Source organism: Aegilops tauschii, chromosome 2, assembly GCF_002575655.3.
Source record: "Aegilops tauschii subsp. strangulata cultivar AL8/78 chromosome 2, Aet v6.0, whole genome shotgun sequence".
Classification (NCBI taxonomy): domain Eukaryota; kingdom Viridiplantae; phylum Streptophyta; class Magnoliopsida; order Poales; family Poaceae; genus Aegilops; species Aegilops tauschii.
Window position 1 is genome coordinate 578,934,636 of NC_053036.3, and position 19,393 is coordinate 578,954,028.

Sequence of the window (19,393 nt, forward strand, 5' to 3'; positions counted from 1 at the left end):
TGCTCAGTCTACCTATCGTGCAAGTGATGCACTCGAGCTGCTCCATGGTGATCTATGTGGCCCTATCACCCCAGCAACTCACGGAGGAAAGAAGTACTTCTTCCTTCTGGTAGATGACTACTCGAGATACATGTGGGTCATTCTCCTACGATCTAAAGATGAGGCGTTTGAAGCGTTTAAGAAGTTAAAGGCTGCAACGGAGATGGAACACAAGCTGAAGGTTCGCGCTGTACGGACAGATCGCGACGGAGAGTTTACGTCAAACGAGTTCAACGACTACTGCGAGAAGATTGGCATAAAGAGGTTCCTCACGGCACCTTATACGCCGCAGCAGAATGGGGTTGTTGAAAGGCGCAATCGAACGCTCATTGACATGGCAAGAAGTTTACCCAAGAGCAAGAACTTGCCGGGGACTTTTGGGGAGAAGCTGTCTCGACAGCGGTCTATCTTCTCAACCGGGCTCCAATGAAGGCAGTGATCGGCAAGACTCCGTATGAAGCAATTTACGGACGGAAGCCGAATGTGTCTCATCTACGGACGCTTGGGTGTGTGGCACATGTGAAGACGGTGGAGCCGCATCTCTCAAAGCTTGCCGATCGTAGCACCAAGACGGTGTTCATCAGGTACGAGAGGAGTTCCGGCACCAAGGCATAACGCTTCTACGATCCACGAAACAAGCGTCTACGGATTTCACGCGACGTCGTGTTTGAAGAAAACCAAGCGTGGAATTGAAGCGCAGTAGCCAACGATGCTCCAAATGGTAACATATTCGCAGTTGAATTTCCAACTGATGATGATGCAGGGGAAGACGTCTAGGTGGTTGGCAAGACACCCAACCAAGGTGACCACAATGGTAGTGATCATCATGGTGCTGACACCAACAACGACGCGCATGGGTCACAAGGTGATGGCGACAACGACGTGCACGAAACAGGCGGAGATCTCGGCAGTGACATCAAAAACGAGGCGCATAGTGACGACGACAATCAAGATGATAGTCACGGTCACAACGACTACGCCAATGAAAGGGATGTCGACGACGTGGATGCCAACGATCTGGCATCTACCACGCCCAGGACTCAACCATCTTCCTCAAGTGCATCGACGCAGACACAATTTGTGTCGCCATGGATGAGGAGATGAAGGCGATCGAGAGCAATGGCACGTTGACTTTGGTAACCCGACCTCCGTACCAAAAGGCCATAGGTTTGAAGTGGGGTTACAAGTTGAAGAAGGACACGAATGTTGCCATTGTGAAGCACAAGGCAAGACTCGTTGCAAAGGGTTATGTACAACGTCAAGGAGTTGACTATGAGGAGGTGTTTGCACCGCTTGCTCAAATCGAGACGGTGAAAGTGCTCCTAGCTTTGGCAGCACAAGAGGATTGGAAGGTTCATCATATGGATGTGAAATCCGCTTTCCTCAATGGCGACCTCAAAGAAGAAGTGTACGTGGAACAACCACTCGGCTACGAGAAGAAAGGCGAAGAAGGGAAATTTTACAAGCTCAAGAAGGCACTTTACGGGCTGAAGCAAGCGCCAAGAGCTTGGAACGCAAAGTTAGACCAAAGTTTGGTCACGCTCGAGTTCAAAAGATGTCCCCTCAACGATCAAAAAGACAGTCTACTAATCACCAATGAACATGTGAAGGTTGAAGACCCGACCAAGGAGGAGCGCTAGCGTCAAGTATTGGATGAGCCGACGACAGTAAGGGCGGTCCCTGAAATGCTGCGAGTAACGACGAAGGCAATGTCGACGATCACACCTATGAGTAGTAGTCATCACATTTGGGATCCAGGACGCATCGAGGACATCATGTTTAAGGAGGTGAATGTACGAATTAACACGACGTGATGTTGTGTGTCCTAGTCGGACACTGATCCGGCACCTATAGTAGCAATAGGATTAGAAGCCCTATCCGAGTAGGTTAGGTTGATACTCCTAGCTGCTATATATACTCACGTATAACCCTGTAATCTCAACCAACGAAAAGAAACTAATACAAAGAAGTATTCAACAGGACCGACAAGGTCCTGTGGCTATCACATCGATTTGTTTCCTGCCAAGTTACGCGAGAGTCCCGTCGACGATGCCAATGTAAATCGATTAGATTCGAAGAGCCGGCGTCCAGGTCGATACGTGTGTGTACTGTTGCATGCAAAATCCATCAAGCTGCTAGCTTGTTTGCTTGCTAGCTTTGCACTACATGTGTGTGAGATCCTGGGTGATTTGATCTGGGGATCAAAAGCCAACAATTGTTGGTTTTTGAACTGGCTAGATCAAAACCACCCAAGAACTGTGCAGGTGTAGTGGAAAGCTAGCTAGACAAGCAGGTAGCTTGATTGATTCTCAAGCACCTCACACATGTATGTAGACGTATACGTGAACTTATCCTGGCCGGCGGCCTCGGCGGAACGTCTCGACGTAGCTTTAGCAAACGGAAAAAACTGATCGATGGCCAGAGGCTCGTATCGAGCCTTGCTTTATTGCTTTCTGATCTGGTCGGTGATTGTTTACACGGGGGTATACACGTATATATACTACCAGAGGAACTGCTAGGCTATACCTAACCCAAACCGAGTAGGAACACGTATCCCACATGGACACGGATACTTACATGGCGGACACGTGATTACTCTAACATTCACCCCCTAATCACGATGTCCTTACTTCTTCGACCTGGGTCCCAAATACGCCTGCTGCTACTCGTAGATTTTATCGTCGGCATTGCTTTCGCCGTTCCTTCCAGCATTTTAGGGACCAATTTTACTGCCGTCTGCTCATCCATAGCTTGATGGCAACAGTCCTTGGTCGTGTCTTCAATCTTCACCTCTTCTTCGGTGCGTGATAGACTGTCTTCCGGATCCTTGAGGGAACATCCTTTGAATCCGAGCGAGATCAAACTTCGGTCTAACTTTGAGTTCCAAGCTCTTGGCGCTTGCTTCAGCCCGTAAAGCGCCTTCTTGAGCTTGTAAACTTTCTCTTCTTCGCCTTTCTTCTCGTAGCCGTGGGGTTGTTCCACGTACACTTCTTCTTTGAGGTCGCCGTTGAGGAAAGCGGATTTCACATCCATATGATGAACCTTCCAATCCTCTTGTGCTGCCAAAGCTAGGAGCACTCTCACTGTCTCGATTCGAGCAACCGGTGCAAACACCTCCTCATAGTCAACTCCTTGACGTTGTACGTAGCCCTTTGCAATGAGTCTTGCCTTGTACTTCACAATGGCACCCTTCGTGTCCTTCTTCAACTTGTAAACCCACTTCAAACCTATGGCCTTTTGGCGTGCATCCAACTTGAACTTTTGCTCGCCTCTACGAAGTTCGCCGGCTCCTCAACTCCGAGTAAACACAAATCGGAGTACTCGAGCGTAACTGGCTTTGCATACTTGTAGACTTTCTTAAGGGTCTTGTAGCGACGAGGCCCAGAAGAATCCATTGTGGCTTGCGAGGGAGGCGACACAAATTGTGTCGGCGTCGATGCACTTGAGGAAGACCGTTGAGTCTCGGGCATGGTAGATGCCGGATCGTTGGCATCCTCGTCATCAGCGTAGTCGTCGTGACCGTGACCATCATCTTGTTTGTCATCATCACTATGCGCCTCGTTGTCGATGTCGTTGCTGAGATCTCTACCCGTGTGTTGCGCGTCGTTGTCGCTATCACCTTGCGACCCATGCGCGTCGTCGTTGGTGTCGGCACCATGATGATCACTACCATTGTGGACACCTTGGTTGGGCGTCCTGCCAACCACCTGGACGTCCTCCCCTGCATCATCATCAGTTGGAAATTCAACTGTGAATATGTTTCTTTTTGGAGCATCGTTGGCTGCTGCGCTCCTATTCCACGCTTGATTTTCTTCAAACGCGAGGTCGCGTGAAATCCGTAGACGCTTGGTTCATGGATCATAGAAGCGGTATGCCTTGGTGCCGGAACTCCTCTCGTATCCGATGAACACCATCTAAGTGCTGCGATCGACAAGCTTTGAGAGATGCAGCTCCGCCGTCTTCACAAGTGCCACGCACCCGAACATCCGTAGATGAGACACATTCGGCTTCCGTCCGTAAAGCTTCATACGGAGTCTTGCCGATCACTGCCTTCGTTGGAGCCCGGTTGACAAGATAGACCGCCGTCGAGACAGCTTCTCCCCAAAAAGTCCCAGGCAAGTTCTTGCTCTTGAGTAAACTTCTCGCCATGCCAACGACGGTTCGATGGCGCCTTTCAACAAACCCGTTCTGCTGCGGCGTATAAGGTGTCGTGAGGAACCTCTTTATGCCAATCTTCTCGCAGTAGTCGTTGAACTCGTTTGACGTAAACTCTCCGCCGCGATCATGTGTGCCAAAAATTCAAAAAAATAAAAAACCTTGGAAACCTCGCTTTGTTTGTGCAAGAGATCATGTGTGCCAAAATTTGGGTGATTTGGAGGTGGTCGAAAAAATCACCGCATTCCGGAGGGACCATTTGGTCAACTTAAGCAATTTTTAAACAAAGGTGATTTTTTCCACCACCTCCAAATCACCCAAATTTTCTTTTACACGGCGACCCGCATGTGCCAAACATGTCCATCAAAGAAAATTTGAAAAAAATATTTTACAATGCCCCCTTAAGGTATAGACCGATGTTTTGATCAGCCAGTCTAGAGGGCAATATAAATTCAAATAAATTCAAAAAATATAAAACCTTGGAAACCTAGCTTTGTTTGTGCAAGAGATCATGTGTGCCAAAATTTGGGTGATTTGGATGTGGTAGAAAAAATCGCCACATTCCGGAGGGACCATTTGGTCTAACTTAAGCCATTTTTAGAACATGCGGTGATTTTTTCCACCACCTACAAATCACCCACATTTTCTTTTACACGGTGACCCACATGTGCCAAACATGTCTATGAAAGAAAATTTGGAAAAATATATTTTACAATGCACCCTTGAGGTATAGACCGATGTTTTGATCAGTCAGTCTAGAGGGCAGTATAAGTTCAAAAAAAATAAAAATATATAAAAACTTGGGAACCTAGCTTTGTTTGTGCAAGAGATCATGTGTGCCAAGATTTAGGTGATTTGGAGGTGGTCAAAAAAATCACCGCATTCCGGAGGGACCATTTGGTCTAACTTAAGCCATTTTTTGAACAAAGGTGATTTTTTCCACCACCTCCAAATCACCCAAATATTCTTTTACACGGTGACCCACATGTGCCAAACATGTCTATCAAAGAAAATTTAGAAAAAAATATATATTTTACAATGCCCCCTTGAGGTATAGACCGATGTTTTGATCAGTCAGTCTAAAGGGCAGTATAAATTAAAAAAAATAAAAATATATAAAATCTTGGAAACCTAGCTTTGTTTGTGCAAGAGATCATGTGTGCCAAAATTTGGGTGATTTGGAGGTGGTCGAAAAAAATCACCGCATTCCGGAGGGACCATTTGTTCTTAACTTAAGCCATTTATTGAAAAAGGTTATTTTTTCCACCACCTCCAAATCACCCGAATATTCTTTTACAAGGTGACCCACATGTGCCAAACATGTCTATCAAAGAAAATGTGGAAAAAAATATTTTACAATACCCCTTTGAGGTATAGACCGATGTTTTGATCAGTTAGTCTAGAGGGCAGTATAAAATCAAAAAAATCAAAATAATATAAAACCTTGGAAACCTAGCTTTGTTTGTGCAAGAGATCATGTGTGCCAAAATTGAGGTGATTTGGAGGTGGTCGAAAAAATCACCGCATTCCGAAGGGACCATTTGGTCTTAACTTAAGCCATTTTTGAACAAAGGTGATTTTTTCGACCACCTCCAAATCACCCAAATTTTCTTTTACACGGTGACCCACATGTGCCAAACATGTCTATCAAAGAAAATTTGAAAAAAAAATTACAATGCCCCCTTGAGGTATAGACCGATGTTATGATCAGTCAGTCTAGAGGGTAGTATAAATTCAATGAAATTCAAAAACATATAAAACCTTGGAAACCTAGCTTTGTTTGTGCAAGAGATCATGTGTGCCAAAATTGAGGTGATTTGGAGGTGGTCGAAAAAATCACCGCATTCCGGAGGGAGCATGGATGACTAATGCATTTTTCGGATTTATCGGCTTTTTTTTCGGGAGCGAAATATAATTCCTCCATTACATCTATTTCCAATTTTTATCGTGCAACATAAACAAGCTACACGCTGGCCATGAAGAAACCATGATTCTTGAGGTTGCACTTCAAAAACTCACATATAAAATGCAAAAAAAATATCCCAAACTCATACTGTTACAAGGGAGTGGACAACCAAATAGCTGAGTCATACATTATGAGGAAGTTACTAACTGAGAGAATGAAGTATTTTAGAGAAAATGTCACACGATACTAGACATAGACAACAATGCACACGCCAACATCAGGTTGATCGTCGACGTACTTGCTGTCCGACCGTGCGCACAATGTTGTAGCTATCATAGTTCTGCTTTGAGATCCTGCACATACGGATATTATTAATGTCATGGAATATATTTGGACACATTAAAACATTAAATTACGGCATATTAGGTACCTCTATCAATTTTGCGCACGTATGTCGATTGTGACCATCTGCCTCATGACAATAGCTACATCTACCCTTTGTTCTTGTTTTCTTCATCTTTGCATGTACCCTTTTCTTCGGAGCACCTCGGCCTGGCACATGCACGGGATCCAGAACCTTTTCGAAACCTTCACCATCAAGGTTAGCGGATTGTGGCATCAACGGGCCAAACCTAATGCTGTTACCCTGAGCATTAGTTGATCCCTTGCTATCAGCTTGTTCACTTGTTGATCCCTTGCAAACATCTTGTCCTTCCAAAACCCTTTTTAGATGCTGAAATGCCTCATCAGAGTGGCATGCCTTGAAACATGTTGCGTGACTAAAATTCCTTAGCTTACGGTACCTTTGTAGGGCTGCAGAGTATGCATACATCTCGCTCTTTCTGGTCGGTGCGAATGCACATTTTGCACTCATTGTCCACCTAGTGGGAACACAACACCTGGGCAGTGTTTCTTCTTGTAAAATTCCCAATATGTAAAATATGTGGGAACATGGTATGCCTGCGCATTCCAATTTGCGGCAAGAACAACTGATACTATGAAACAGACCTTCCTTAGACTCTATGCGCACTTCGATCTTTTTATCCATTCTTTCCTTCTTAGACACAACGTATGTGGTAACCTCTGCTGCATCAAGTACCTCTCTGATCTCACATTTTTTGACAGCATCTATGCTCCATAAGACCAACTTAAACACAGCAGGAGTGAAAACTTTCGCGGCGTGTTTCTCAAGAACTGAAGCATTTTCCTCTGTGAATGGAACGGACTGCAAGGCCTCGACGTCTTGGAGAGCCTCGTTCAAGCGTCGCGACGCAAGGCAACGCTCATAGTGCTCTAGCATTTGAAACAACGTCATCTTAGCCTCAAGATGCGTATGTAGCACCGAGTTTAAACTCTCACTCCGCTGATTGCTGCTCAATCCTAGGAAACAACGGCCCTCAAGATATGGAGCACACCACAGTTTTCTCATCTTATACATCTGATGTAGCCAGGAGTCCTCACTTGTTACTTTATTCCGTTGTAAGAAGTGTAACCATTTTCTCTCATGCTCTTCAATGGAAGATGTATCATATATGAAAGATCTGAATTCCTCCTTTACCGCGTCATCATGCAGATGGCGTACAATGTTCTGCTGAATGTGCCATATACAGACCCTATGGTTTGAGTCAGGCCACACCACCCTGATTGCTCTCTGCATTGCAAGGTCCCCATCCGTGATCACAGATATATGATGCTTCTGTCCCATAGCATCAGAAAAGGTCCGTAACATCCACTCGTATGTCTGGCTTGTTTCATGTGAAATGATACCACGTGCAAAAATAACAGTGCTGCGGTGGTGATTCAACCCGACAAACGGCACAAATGGCAGATTGTACTTATTGGTTCTGTATGTGCTATCAAAAACAATAACGTCTCCGAAAGCCTCGTAGTCAAGTCGGGATTGACTATCACACCAGAACAGTCCCTTCAGATGGCCAGCTTCATCAACCAAGTACCTGTAGAAAAAAATCTGAATCTTGCTCTTGCCTCGCCACCATGTGATTGATCACCGTTTGAGCATCCCTGGAAGAAATTGTTTTCTGCTTGTTAGCATGGCAGAAATTGTAAATGTCCCTCATAATGCATCCAACGTCATCATATCCACCGTATTGCATGCACATAATATCCATAATATGGTGTTTTCTGATCCCAGATTTTTCCATGTCTGCAATGTCCGCTTTCTGCTCATCGCTAATTCTTCTGTGTGAACGCAAAAGACACGACAGATCCCGTGGGGCTAGAGGATGGTTGTGTTCATCGATGAAATCCTTGACAAACCACTGACCTGTTTCCTCCTGTCTTGCAATCACCAATTTAGCTTTACACCCTACACGAGTTATATTCCGTGGCCTCCTCTTTCTATCTTCCATCTTCCTCTTCATGTGCTTCTCTTCACGAACCCCTTCACGACTACACACAAATTACTTTAAAATTATATGGCAGTTGGATCCATCCCACTCGACATAGCTTCTCCAGACACTAAAACCTTTCTCAAGACCATATTTGTTATAGAATGTATAACCTTCATCCTCATTATTAAACATCTTGTTGGCAATATGATAGTACTCCATCATTGACTCATGACTTACATCCGCCATGTCTTCTTGCATCACAATTCGGACGAATAAAAATTTGAAAGGACAAACATAAATGCATGCAAAACCCAGTACGAAATCTTGCGTGGAATTTTAAACTTTGCTCCTTGTACATGTTATGGCAAGCGATCATACACGTCCATAAACTGAGTCCCACATAAACTAGTGAAGTGACCATGGATGATGAAAAATTCTAAATTGAATTGCATGCACTAGGGAAACCTAAGTCGATGATGACTAAACAAATCTAAGTAGGAAGTGCAGGCTACGAAACAAAGTAAGTTTATGGCGATATCTCCCGCAGGCATTGATATCTCCTGCTGCATCAAGAAAAACAAGCCTACTTTCAGAACAAGCATTGATATCTCCCGGCGGCCTAACCGAGGGGCCAACCGCAGAGTATAGATCCATCTACGAGGAAGTTGGAGTTCCTGCCAAGAGTCACTTCCAACGGGCCAATCAAACGGGGAGGAGTTGAGATTCGGGCGATTCATACCTTAGTATGTAAGCCCGGAAGCGATGTGATCGGCGGGGGCGAGTTCCTATAGCGCCGCCACCGTCGCCACCGACACTGCCGCCGCAGATGTCGTGCCTTAATCTTCTTCCTGCCGCCGGGCACGTCGTTTATAGTGAAGAGGACGAGGTGGAGGACGAGGACGACGCCAACGACGTTGTTGGTACCTCTCACCGGGCTCGTCGGACAAAAGGAAGAGGACGAGAACGAGGACTGGATCTAGACGTCGTGGACGTGATCGGTTGAAAACAGAATATCTTACCCTGGACCATTATGCCCTTCTCTGATTAAAATAATTAGGTTAATTCATTTTTAATCCCCCACCAGATCGGACGGCTAATAAAGTTCGGAGGGCTAAGTACTCGAAAGTACTCCCAGGACTGCCCCAATCACCGTAAAGAAGCTCTAGATTATAACCCATTATGACAACATGTAATGTAGCTAGCTTAGGGGCCCGGGGTTACGGCATACTCTAGTTTGTCTGGCATCCAGCTACAGGTTCGTAACTTTTATAATCTCAGTCTCATATGCAAGAACAACTCCCAGAGACAGGACTAAGGTCCTTACCTTCACCGTGAAGGGTTTGAACCTGTATACAATCTTGTGTCACCCACTGTGTCTCGTTAGATAAGCTCCTTTCTCCTTCCCCTCTTACCGTCAGATTTAGCAGCACGACAGCTAGCAATATCCTATGAATTATTATTAATCTTCAAAGTTGAAGCCGAAGCGTCTTTCACCCTTCCATCAAATGGCGGGTCTGTCAAGATACTTTTTTTGAAAAGGGGCGCTTTATTACTTAAAAGGTTTAAGTATTACACCCGGCCTCTGCATAACTAAGATGCACACAGCGAAACAAAGTCCTCTCGCACGAACAAAAAAAAAAGGCAAAATACAAAGAAACATGTAGAGTCCGTATAACGCGTAAAGCGGAGGTGGGTCAATCCTAAGATCATGCTGCCACCCATGTTGGGTAAAAATATCCCTCGCCGTATCCTCCAATCATGTACACACCTTCATAAACAGGTCTCGATTCTCCACACGTTGTAGAGAGGACCATAAACGAAAAGTCCCGACACATCTGTAGATAACCTGCATAAGAGAAGGACCATAGACAGCAGCGGCAGGAGAAAAGTAGCTGGAGAGCTGGAGTGGAAGGCTCCGTTGACCCGGTAGCTAGCTCAGGTCAAGCAAAGATGATAAGGCGTGAGTGGCTGAGCGCTGCTGACAGTACGGTGTGTGGCGCGCAAACCTGCGGTAAAAACTGCATTTAAACCGGTGTGCTACCGAGCATTTGAAACGTATGCATACAAACCTCCTACCGGCAAAGCCAAGCTGCGGAAGCTGCCGTTTTGCGCGCTCCTGTCAACGAGCAGAGGTACACTACTGTCTCTCTTCTTGACTACTTGCTGTGAGAAGTTACATAATCTTATTTTGACATACACAGCTAGTAGAGCCTTAAGTAACTCTGGTTGTGAGCACACGCAGCACTCGAGTTTTGCAGCGGTTTCTCATGGACGCCCTTGTGACTAGCTCCGCCAGGCGCCGGTGAACATTGCTCTGTATGTATTTTTGCAGGTAACGGAGCAATCCTTGACGACACTCAGCATGGTTATGCTACTGGCGTTTCTGCTGTTGCTGTACTATGGAGCTGGCAACATCCATTGCTCAAGGGTCAATTACGGGAACATCACAGACATGCTCTCGTTGCTCGACTTCAAAGCGGCTACCAACGACCCAACAGATGCCTTAAGATCATGGAACAGAAGTGTCCACTACTGCAACTGGACGGGTATCATTTGCAGCTCATTTAACCCGGGGCGTGTCGCCGCTCTGCAACTCCCTGGCAAAAGCTTGTCTGGCGAGATCACCCCCTCTCTTGGGAACTTGACGTTCCTTAAGATCCTTGATTTGTCCTCCAATGGCTTCTCAGGCCAGTTAACTCCCCTCAACCAGCTCCATGAGCTAGTCATCCTTGACCTCAGCACCAATTCGTTCCAGGGGATAATTCCCGACTCACTCACAAACTGTTCAAACCTAAAGCTCCTTAATTTGTCCTCCAACGGCTTCTCGGGCCAGTTAACTCCTCTGAACCAGCTCCGTGAGCTGGTGGACCTAGCCCTCCGCAACAATTCATTCCAGGGGATAATCCCTGACTCACTCATGAATTGCTCAAACCTGCAAGTGATGGATCTTTCTAGAAACATGCTAGCAGGCCCAATCCCCACCAAAATTGGTTCGCTCTACAATCTAATTGGTATGGATCTTTCTAAGAATAATCTCACCGGGGTCATCCCGCCAAGCATTGGCAACGGCACCCACCTTCAAACACTCGTTCTTCAAGAAAATGGACTAGGGGGGAGCATTCCTGATATGTTTGGAAAATTGTCAGACATGATCGGCTTTAGCGTAGGTGCAAATAGCCTTTCGGGTAGAATACCACCTTCAGTCTTTAATTTGACTTCTCTCCAAACACTAGGCCTGTATGCAAATAAGCTACAAGGGGAATTGCCGCTTGATATTGGTGCCACCCTCCCTGAAATTATTGTTTTTACGCTAGGCCAGAACATGCTTCAAGGGCACATCCCACCTTCGCTAGGCAACGCTTCAGGGCTACAAGTGATAGATTTATCATCTAACAATTTCGTTGGAGAAATTCCTAGTTTTGGAAAGCTACTAAACCTTGAGTACTTAAACCTTGGGCATAGTATGCTTGAATCAAGTGAAAGCCAAAGATGGGAATCCTTGTATGGACTAACAAACTGTAGTAATCTGTTTATGCTGTCATTAGATAATAATCAGCTGCAAGGAGCCATACCGGATTTGGTCGGTAAGTTGTCCACTCACCTTACAAGTCTACACCTGAGTGGAAACAACCTATCAGGAATTGTTCCTTCAAGCCTAGCAAACCTGACTAGCATAATCGATTTGGATCTTAGCAACAACAGTTTAACTGGTACAATTGAAGGATGGTTAGGGAGTCTCAAAAAATTACAATCTTTAGATCTTCATGGAAATAATTTCGTCGGGTTCATCCCACCATCTTTTGGCAACCTTTCAGAACTAACTATACTTTCTTTAGCACAAAATGAATTCAAAGGTCACATACCTCCCACATTGGGAAAACTTTCACAACTTTCAAGGCTGGACCTTAGCTATAATAATCTGCAAGGTGACATACGTCCAGAAATTAGTGAGCTTAAACAACTCATTGCACTATATCTCTCTTCTAGCAGACTTTCGGGAAAAATTCCTGATGATCTGGGCAAGTGTCAGGGCCTCGTAACCATCCAAATGGACCACAATAATCTCACGGGTGTCATTCCAACCTCTTTAGGCAACCTTTTGAGCTTGGACATGCTCAACCTGTCCTATAATGATTTATCAGGTGCTATCCCAACAGTTCTAAGTGACCTTCAACTTCTTAACAAGTTAGACCTATCTTATAATCGTCTAGAAGGAGCAATCCCAAGAAATGGAGTGTTTGAGCACCCCGCAAACGTTTCACTTGATGGCAACTCGGGACTTTGTGGACGAGCAACCGGTTTCCATGTGCCCTCATGCCCAGATGCCTCGCTGAGAACAGGAAGACACTATCGTTTGATTACTGTGTTGATCCCAATAATTGGCTTCCTGTCGCTGGCACTGTTGACTTGCTTTATAATCCATGAGAAGATACCACAAGCAACATTTTCATTGTTGCCTTCTCTCGGGGAGAAATTCCCTAGAGTTTCTTACTGGGATCTAGCTCGAGCGACAGGCAACTTCTCTGAGATTAACTTGATTGGCGAAGGAAGTTACAGTTCAGTGTACAAAGGAAAGTTGAAACAAGTTAAAACGGAAATAGCAGTCAAGATACTTGACCTTGACATTCCAGGTGCCGAAGGAAGTTTTGCATTAGAATGCAAAGCGTTGAGAGGCATTCGTCACAGAAACATTGTTCCTCTCATAACTGAATGCTCTGCGATTGACAGCAAAGGCAATGCTTTCAGAGCTCTAATCTATGTTTTCATGCCCAATGGGAACTTGAACACTTGGTTGCATCATCAAGAGAATCAGGCAGCCGGAAGGCATTTAGGCCTAGCTCAAAGAATAAGCATAGCTACTAACATAGCAGATGCATTGGACTATTTGCATCATGATAGCGGGAGGCCCATCATCCATTGTGATCTGAAGCCGAGTAACGTACTCCTAGACATTCATATGAATGCTTGTCTGGGAGATTTTGGCATCGCGAGGTTCTACATTGATTCTAAACTGAGAACAGTCGGAGATTCTAATTCAGTTACTGTAAACGGAACTCTGGGATATATGGCTCCAGGTATAGTTGTTTGGCATATAATTATTTTTTCAAAGTGTGTTGCATATAATTATTTACCACTTCCATGATTATTGATTTGGTCTCTGTTTTTAGAGTATGCTGAAAGCGGTCATGCATCTACTTGTGGGGACGTATATAGTTTTGGAATTGTACTTTTGGAGATGTTGACAGGAAAAAGACCAACGGATGATATGTTCAGGAATGAACTCACCATCGTCAGATTTGTGGAAACAAATTTTCCTGATCACACATTAAATTTTCTGGATTCCTGTCTGCTAGATGAATGCAATGATGCCGTCAACCAAGTAGCAGCAGGACCGGAAAATCCAACGATCTTTCAGTCCTTGTTATCTTTACTACGGATAGCGCTTCTTTGTACACGCCAATCCCCAATTGAACGGCTTAACATGAGAGAAGTAGCTACCCAAATGCGCAAAATCAACATGGTGAACACGGGAGGTAGAGTGAGGAGCTCAACTTCTTTTAAGAGACTCGTCAGCTGGGCTTCTCAAAGGAGCTAAAAAAGAAGAGGAGGTGCAATTAAGTATGTTGATAAAATGATCCCTTCTAAGAATGTAATGTTTTTTATACCCCAGCTTGCATTGCCTTTCTGGATTAATACCCCAGCTTGTATATAGTTTCATGTGCAAGCCAAAAGCCGTGTGGGAAACCAAACTGCCCCGGCGTCGGTGCGGCGGGCCATGGCCTGGATGCTATAATCGTGCACTGTTAGGGATGCCCGTTGCAGGGTTCTGCAGCATCACAACCTACTAGCAGGCAAGCGATGTGGAGGCAGTCCCGCACCCCAGGACGGGCAGATTATTTTCGTTGTGCGACTTCTCGCAACATGCACAATGAAAGTCATGCACTGTTTTTCATAATTTGTTGACACATTTCAATTTAGTCCTCGAATTTTATGAAATAAATGTGCTCCTCAGAGCAGACTCCACTCGTCTATTTTCCATATATATAATCAAAACAGAATATAGGTTGAAGTGACACTCATCAATGGCGACGTTTGATGTCTAGCATTGGTTGTGCTAATGGAGACGGGAGGGCACTTGCTATCAGCATAGAACTGTCTACTGCCCCTGATGTTAACTGCAAACGTACCAATAACAATTTTGTTAACAAAATTTGGTGTAGTCAGCGCTCCCTCGGATACTAGTTTCATTCAACGTTTGAAATTTAAATTACAGGAATGTAAAAAATCCCGGGCAACCTTTCTGCTTAAAATAGTATTGGTAGAAAATGGCAAAAGGGGGGAAAGTTCAGAATGGTTGGCCCACTTAAAACTTGTGAGCAATCCTAAAATGGAAAACTAAAGTGGGCAAGTGCAGGAAATAATAATATGTACTATCTAGAAGTAAATGACGTGCATTTTGTTGCACATTCCAGAGAAAGATGATTACTCTAAAAATTATCTTTTGCTGCAATCTGAACAAAAATAATCATTTGGTATTTTCCTGATTTTGCATACAAATAACCATTGTGATTTCACATTACAACGTTTTGGCGAAAGGAGACTTTAAGAAAGTTACCATTTCAGTTCTTATGCAACAGAGAATGACCACGCGCCTTTATTTATAAGATAATCTTCAAACTCGCTCACTCATAAAATGAATTTCTAAAACAAAAAGGAAATATTTAATACCAAACTGACAAAAGTTTGAACATCATCGATTAGGAACAGAGATAAAGAATCACCAGTTTGGGACTTGTACGTTTCTAGGTACAAGTCATCTCTAAACTTGTACTGAATACTGATAATGGTTTATTCAGCTAACGTCATCGCAGCATCTAAAAGCTAAAGTACCAACGCAACAAGAACTCACTTACTTCTGATAGATAGGCTTATTCAGCTAGCGCAGAAAGCTCTCCATAACTTCCCCTTGCACACTTGCCACCAGCTCTCTGTTTTAATCTTCTGTCTGTAGAATTCACAGTCTGCGAAGTCAGAGTCTGCAGCCGCCCTCAAAACACGATCTCTCACAGTTCTTAACAGTTCATCTAAAGCCATGATTTTCCTCACAAGAGAGTTCTTCTCGTCCTCAACATCAATGCAAAGCGAGAAGGCCTCTATCTCTGCAACATTTGTGTCACCATCCTTGATCAAAGCTTCTTTATATGATCGTAATGCTTTTATAAGGACAGATGAATCCTTTTCTGTACTCTCAAGACCAACATCTTCAACACCATTTCCAGTAACCTCAGATTTTGAATCCTCCTGTGACAAAATGGAAATTCAGTGTAAATAAGAATTCAAGTGTTTAAGCAGACAAATATGTGCAAGGGAATAGAATCTAGCGATTCTGATCATTTTATCTAGCTTTTACAGAGACAATGAAAGTGAAATAAATTACTGATACACCACTGCCGAAACGGGCGCAGAAGACGAAAAAATTTAGGAGAAAGAAAACCTAACTTAGGCATATAACTTATCCATATCTGAATACTTAAACACTACTGCAGAAACTAGCTATTCATATGCTAATTACAGATTATGTATGTGGAGCTTTATAATAATGCTATCACATAATCTGCAGAAATCCTCCAAATATTTTAACACTTCTGAATCTAGGCCATTCATGTACTAATTATAGATTCTGTATGTGGAGCTTTATATCTCAATGCTACTGCTATCATATAACCTGCATAAACCCTCATGTAGTAATGTACAAGTAGTCAAGGTTGTCTACTTCAACCTCGGTCCCAAATTACTTGTCTTAAATTTGTCTAGATTATGTAAGTGGAGTATTCTTTTGAAGGAATGGGAATAGCACAGCTAGCTCCTCTACTACGAGTTATTCAAAGACATGTTACTTTCACTAAAACTGATAGCATATATTCATATATAGCAATACAATCGCCTTAGTTAACATCATTGCATACTCCCTCTGTCCCAAAATTCTTGTCTTAGATTTGTCTAAATACGGATGTATCAAGTCACGTTTTAGTATTAGATACATCCGTGTCTAGACTAATCTAAGACAAGAATTTTGGGACGGAGGGAGTACAATTTATGGACCAAACATAAAAAGGAATCCTTAGCACTATGATCACATTGCTTACCGAGATGTATTCCATAGAAGGAGGCCAGGCCGAGTAGGGATGGACAGGGAAGACAGGCCGCTTTCTATTCTTCAGATGCTGCTTCAGCTCCGCTGTTTCCAGAGACATGGACATGAACCACTCAGGGGATTTGAACTGATCCACATAATTCCTCCATGGGCGAAGTGCAAAGTACACAAAACCGTTGAAAATCGTCATAAGCCGCACTGAGATTGTATCTTCCACTGAACAGCCGGTGACCTCCATAAAGCTAGCTTGCAACCGGAACATCTTGTGCAGCAGAAATCTCTCGATGCCGTCATCGCCGGCTGTCAAGATCCAAATACTAAACATGCATTCCTTCTCATTCACAATACAGAGCTTCCCATCAGCGGTCTGACCAATCTTAAATTTTTGGTGTGCCGCTCTCAAGGGCGGCGGCAGATCCATTCGAGAGAACTGAAATGTATCTGTTTTGAGCACGAAAATGTACTCGCTGGCTTGTACCCCGCTCATGGACTCGCATTGCCAACAGATAAACCAATCCAGCACGGTGCAGGCTGTGCGCCTGAAGCCCTCAGGTAGCAGCGTCGCAATCTCTGGAAAAATCTGCCACTCCATGGTGTCCGATGAGAATACAGCGATGCGTAGCCAAGTCCATGAGTAGTCCTGACGGACACATACCACACGGGACGGCCTCTGATCCTCTTCGGAGGAGAATGTGTGGAACCCAAGGGTGGTGCCATCGGGCATGTCATGATGCTCCTTGGGGCGGAGAAACAGGGCCATCGTTTGAGGGTTGTACCAAACTCTCTGCTTGGCGCTCTGGTGCTTGATGGCGATGCAGCCGCCATTGTAGAAAACCGACGGATCGGAGAAATCGATCCGCCAGTCGGAAGTGTCGTCGTCTTGGAGGGGGCTGAATCCGGCGGAGGGGCGGCCTGAGGTGGGGAAGGGAGCTATTGTGTGTGCGAGGAAGTGAGGGAGGAGCGGGCGTGCTTGGAGCGCCTGGAAGCGGCGACGGAGGCTGGGGAGGTTAGGGAGGCGGAGGAAGATCTCCCGGAGCAGGTCGTCGTCGAGGTCACTTATGGTGGTGGGAGCGGGTGGTATGGGGTGTTCCGGCGGCGGCGGCGACGGGTGGGAAGCCATGGCTGGTTGGCTGCCGAAGAAACAGAGACCTATCCGCCCTTGGAAGAGGGATGAGGAGTCAAACAACACAAGAGATAAGGGGAACTATTAGCGAGATAGATGGATGGAAGGATAAGTTCTGACTTCCACGTCTAACTGCCTCCTTCCTCTTCTCTACCGATGTAAATTATCTCTCAGATACAATAGTTCAGTTTGTTATGGCAACTCTAACCGATCCCTTTAAAATTTCGCCGCACCGCCGATCCCCTAAAGTTAGGGGAGTACAAATAATTTGCACGAATTCAATCAAATTTGAACAGAGAGATGATGCATTTAAACATAAGTTCAACACATAAAGTTCTCGCAACCGAACATTAAACATAAATTTAAACTAAAACTAAACTAAAACTACTTTTGGCCGAAGTGGAGGTCGAGTCAATCCTTCCGGGTGAGGCCACCCTTGGTGAGAGCTGGGTCCGGGTCGGTGCCGTCGTCGTCGTCGTCGTCGGGAAAGATGCTCCGCCACTCCTTGGCGTCGATCTCATCGTTGCCGCCGTCGTTGTTGCCCTCGTCGTCGGAGATGACGATAACTTCGCCGTTATTGACGGCGAAGATCGTCCGTTCCGTCTCCACTAGCTCCGGGTACTACCGGCGGAGGTCATCCATGTAGGCCTCGGTGGCGGCCTCGGCATCAAGGTGCTCCCTCGCCTCCTAGTCCTCCCATGCCATCCGAGCGGACACCACCCCCGGCTCTGGGGGACGAGGTCGAATGGATGAGTGCCGACGAGAAAATTGAGCCTCGCGTCGTTGCCATGGAACCGGACCTGCCACCGGTGGTATTCCATGGTCGCGAGCTCGGCGGTGTGGAAGGAGCCGACCCACTTCTACGTGTGGGTCTCACGATCGGTGATTTCGGCCACCCACATCCCCCACAACCCCCTGCCGGACACCCATGTAGGTCCTCGTCGGCGGCCAGGGCGGAGTGAGGTCCGGGAAGTCCGCAAAACACGTGGGGGGCGCACCGGCGGTCGGATCGGCCGAGCGGCGGTGGCTCGAGGAAGCGGTTGCGGACGACGACCAGCAGGTGTGGCGGCGGCGGATCCACGTTGCGGATCAGCGGAGGGGACCAGCGGCCACCGCATCCGGTCATCAGGAGGATGGAGGGCGGCGGATCGGGGCGGGGGTCGCACCGATGAGGGGGTGAGGGGGAGAAGAGGAGGCCGGGAGAGGAAGAGAGAGTGGGGATTTTTTTTTACTCGGTCATCGCCGATACGTCCATTTTGCATCATGTTTTCCTATTGATATTTATTGCAATATGGCTTGTTATTCCACTTTATAATACAATTCTTATGCCTTTTCTCTCTTATTTTATAAGTTCTACATGAAGAGGGAGATTGCCGGCAGCTGGAATTCTGGACCGAAAAGGGCTATATAAATCGGAGACACTTATTCTACACAACTCCAAATGACCTGGAAATTGACGGAGAATTATTTTGGAATATACAAAAATTACTGGCGAAAGAAGTAATAGAAGGGGGCCCACCAGGCAGCCACAAGCCTGGGGGCGCGCCCCCTGGACTTGTGGGGCCCCTGGCAGGCCTCCGAAGCCCATCTTTTGCTATAAGGTGCCATTTGACCTAGAAAAAAGCAGAAGGAAGGTTTCGGAACAAAGCGTCGCCGTCTCGAAC

At 45.5% G+C, this 19,393-nt stretch overlaps 3 protein-coding genes across 4 annotated transcripts; 1 reads left to right on the forward strand and 2 right to left on the reverse strand.

Moving 5' to 3' along the window:
- Window positions 1-2,643: 2,643 nt before the first annotated feature.
- Window positions 2,644-4,188, reverse strand: LOC141041294 (uncharacterized). Its single transcript, XM_073507431.1, has 3 exons — window positions 3,915-4,188; window positions 3,361-3,760; window positions 2,644-3,310 (listed from the first exon to the last, which is right to left on the reverse strand). Exons 1-3 carry the CDS (start codon window positions 4,186-4,188, stop codon window positions 2,644-2,646), a joined length of 1,341 nt encoding a protein of 446 aa, XP_073363532.1.
- A 6,246-nt stretch (window positions 4,189-10,434) lies between these two features.
- On the forward strand, window positions 10,435-14,452 carry LOC109766294 (uncharacterized). Its single transcript, XM_020325058.4, has 3 exons — window positions 10,435-10,583; window positions 10,784-13,526; window positions 13,620-14,452. The coding sequence occupies exons 1-3, from the start codon at window positions 10,509-10,511 to the stop codon at window positions 14,045-14,047; spliced, it is 3,246 nt and encodes a 1,081-aa protein (XP_020180647.1). The 5' UTR covers window positions 10,435-10,508; the 3' UTR covers window positions 14,048-14,452.
- Window positions 14,453-15,081: 629 nt separating this feature from the next.
- Window positions 15,082-17,805, reverse strand: LOC109766295 (uncharacterized). 2 transcript variants are annotated; one of them, XM_020325060.4, is made up of 3 exons: window positions 16,599-17,805; window positions 15,366-15,753; window positions 15,082-15,153 (listed from the first exon to the last, which is right to left on the reverse strand). In XM_020325060.4, the coding sequence occupies exons 1-2, from the start codon at window positions 17,724-17,726 to the stop codon at window positions 15,385-15,387; spliced, it is 1,497 nt and encodes a 498-aa protein (XP_020180649.1). In that variant the 5' UTR covers window positions 17,727-17,805; the 3' UTR covers window positions 15,082-15,153; window positions 15,366-15,384. The 2 variants fall into 2 exon arrangements, with proteins under 2 accessions (XP_020180649.1, XP_020180651.1); XM_020325062.4 differs by having other exon boundaries at window positions 15,148-15,753.
- Between the last annotated feature and the right edge of the window lie 1,588 nt (window positions 17,806-19,393).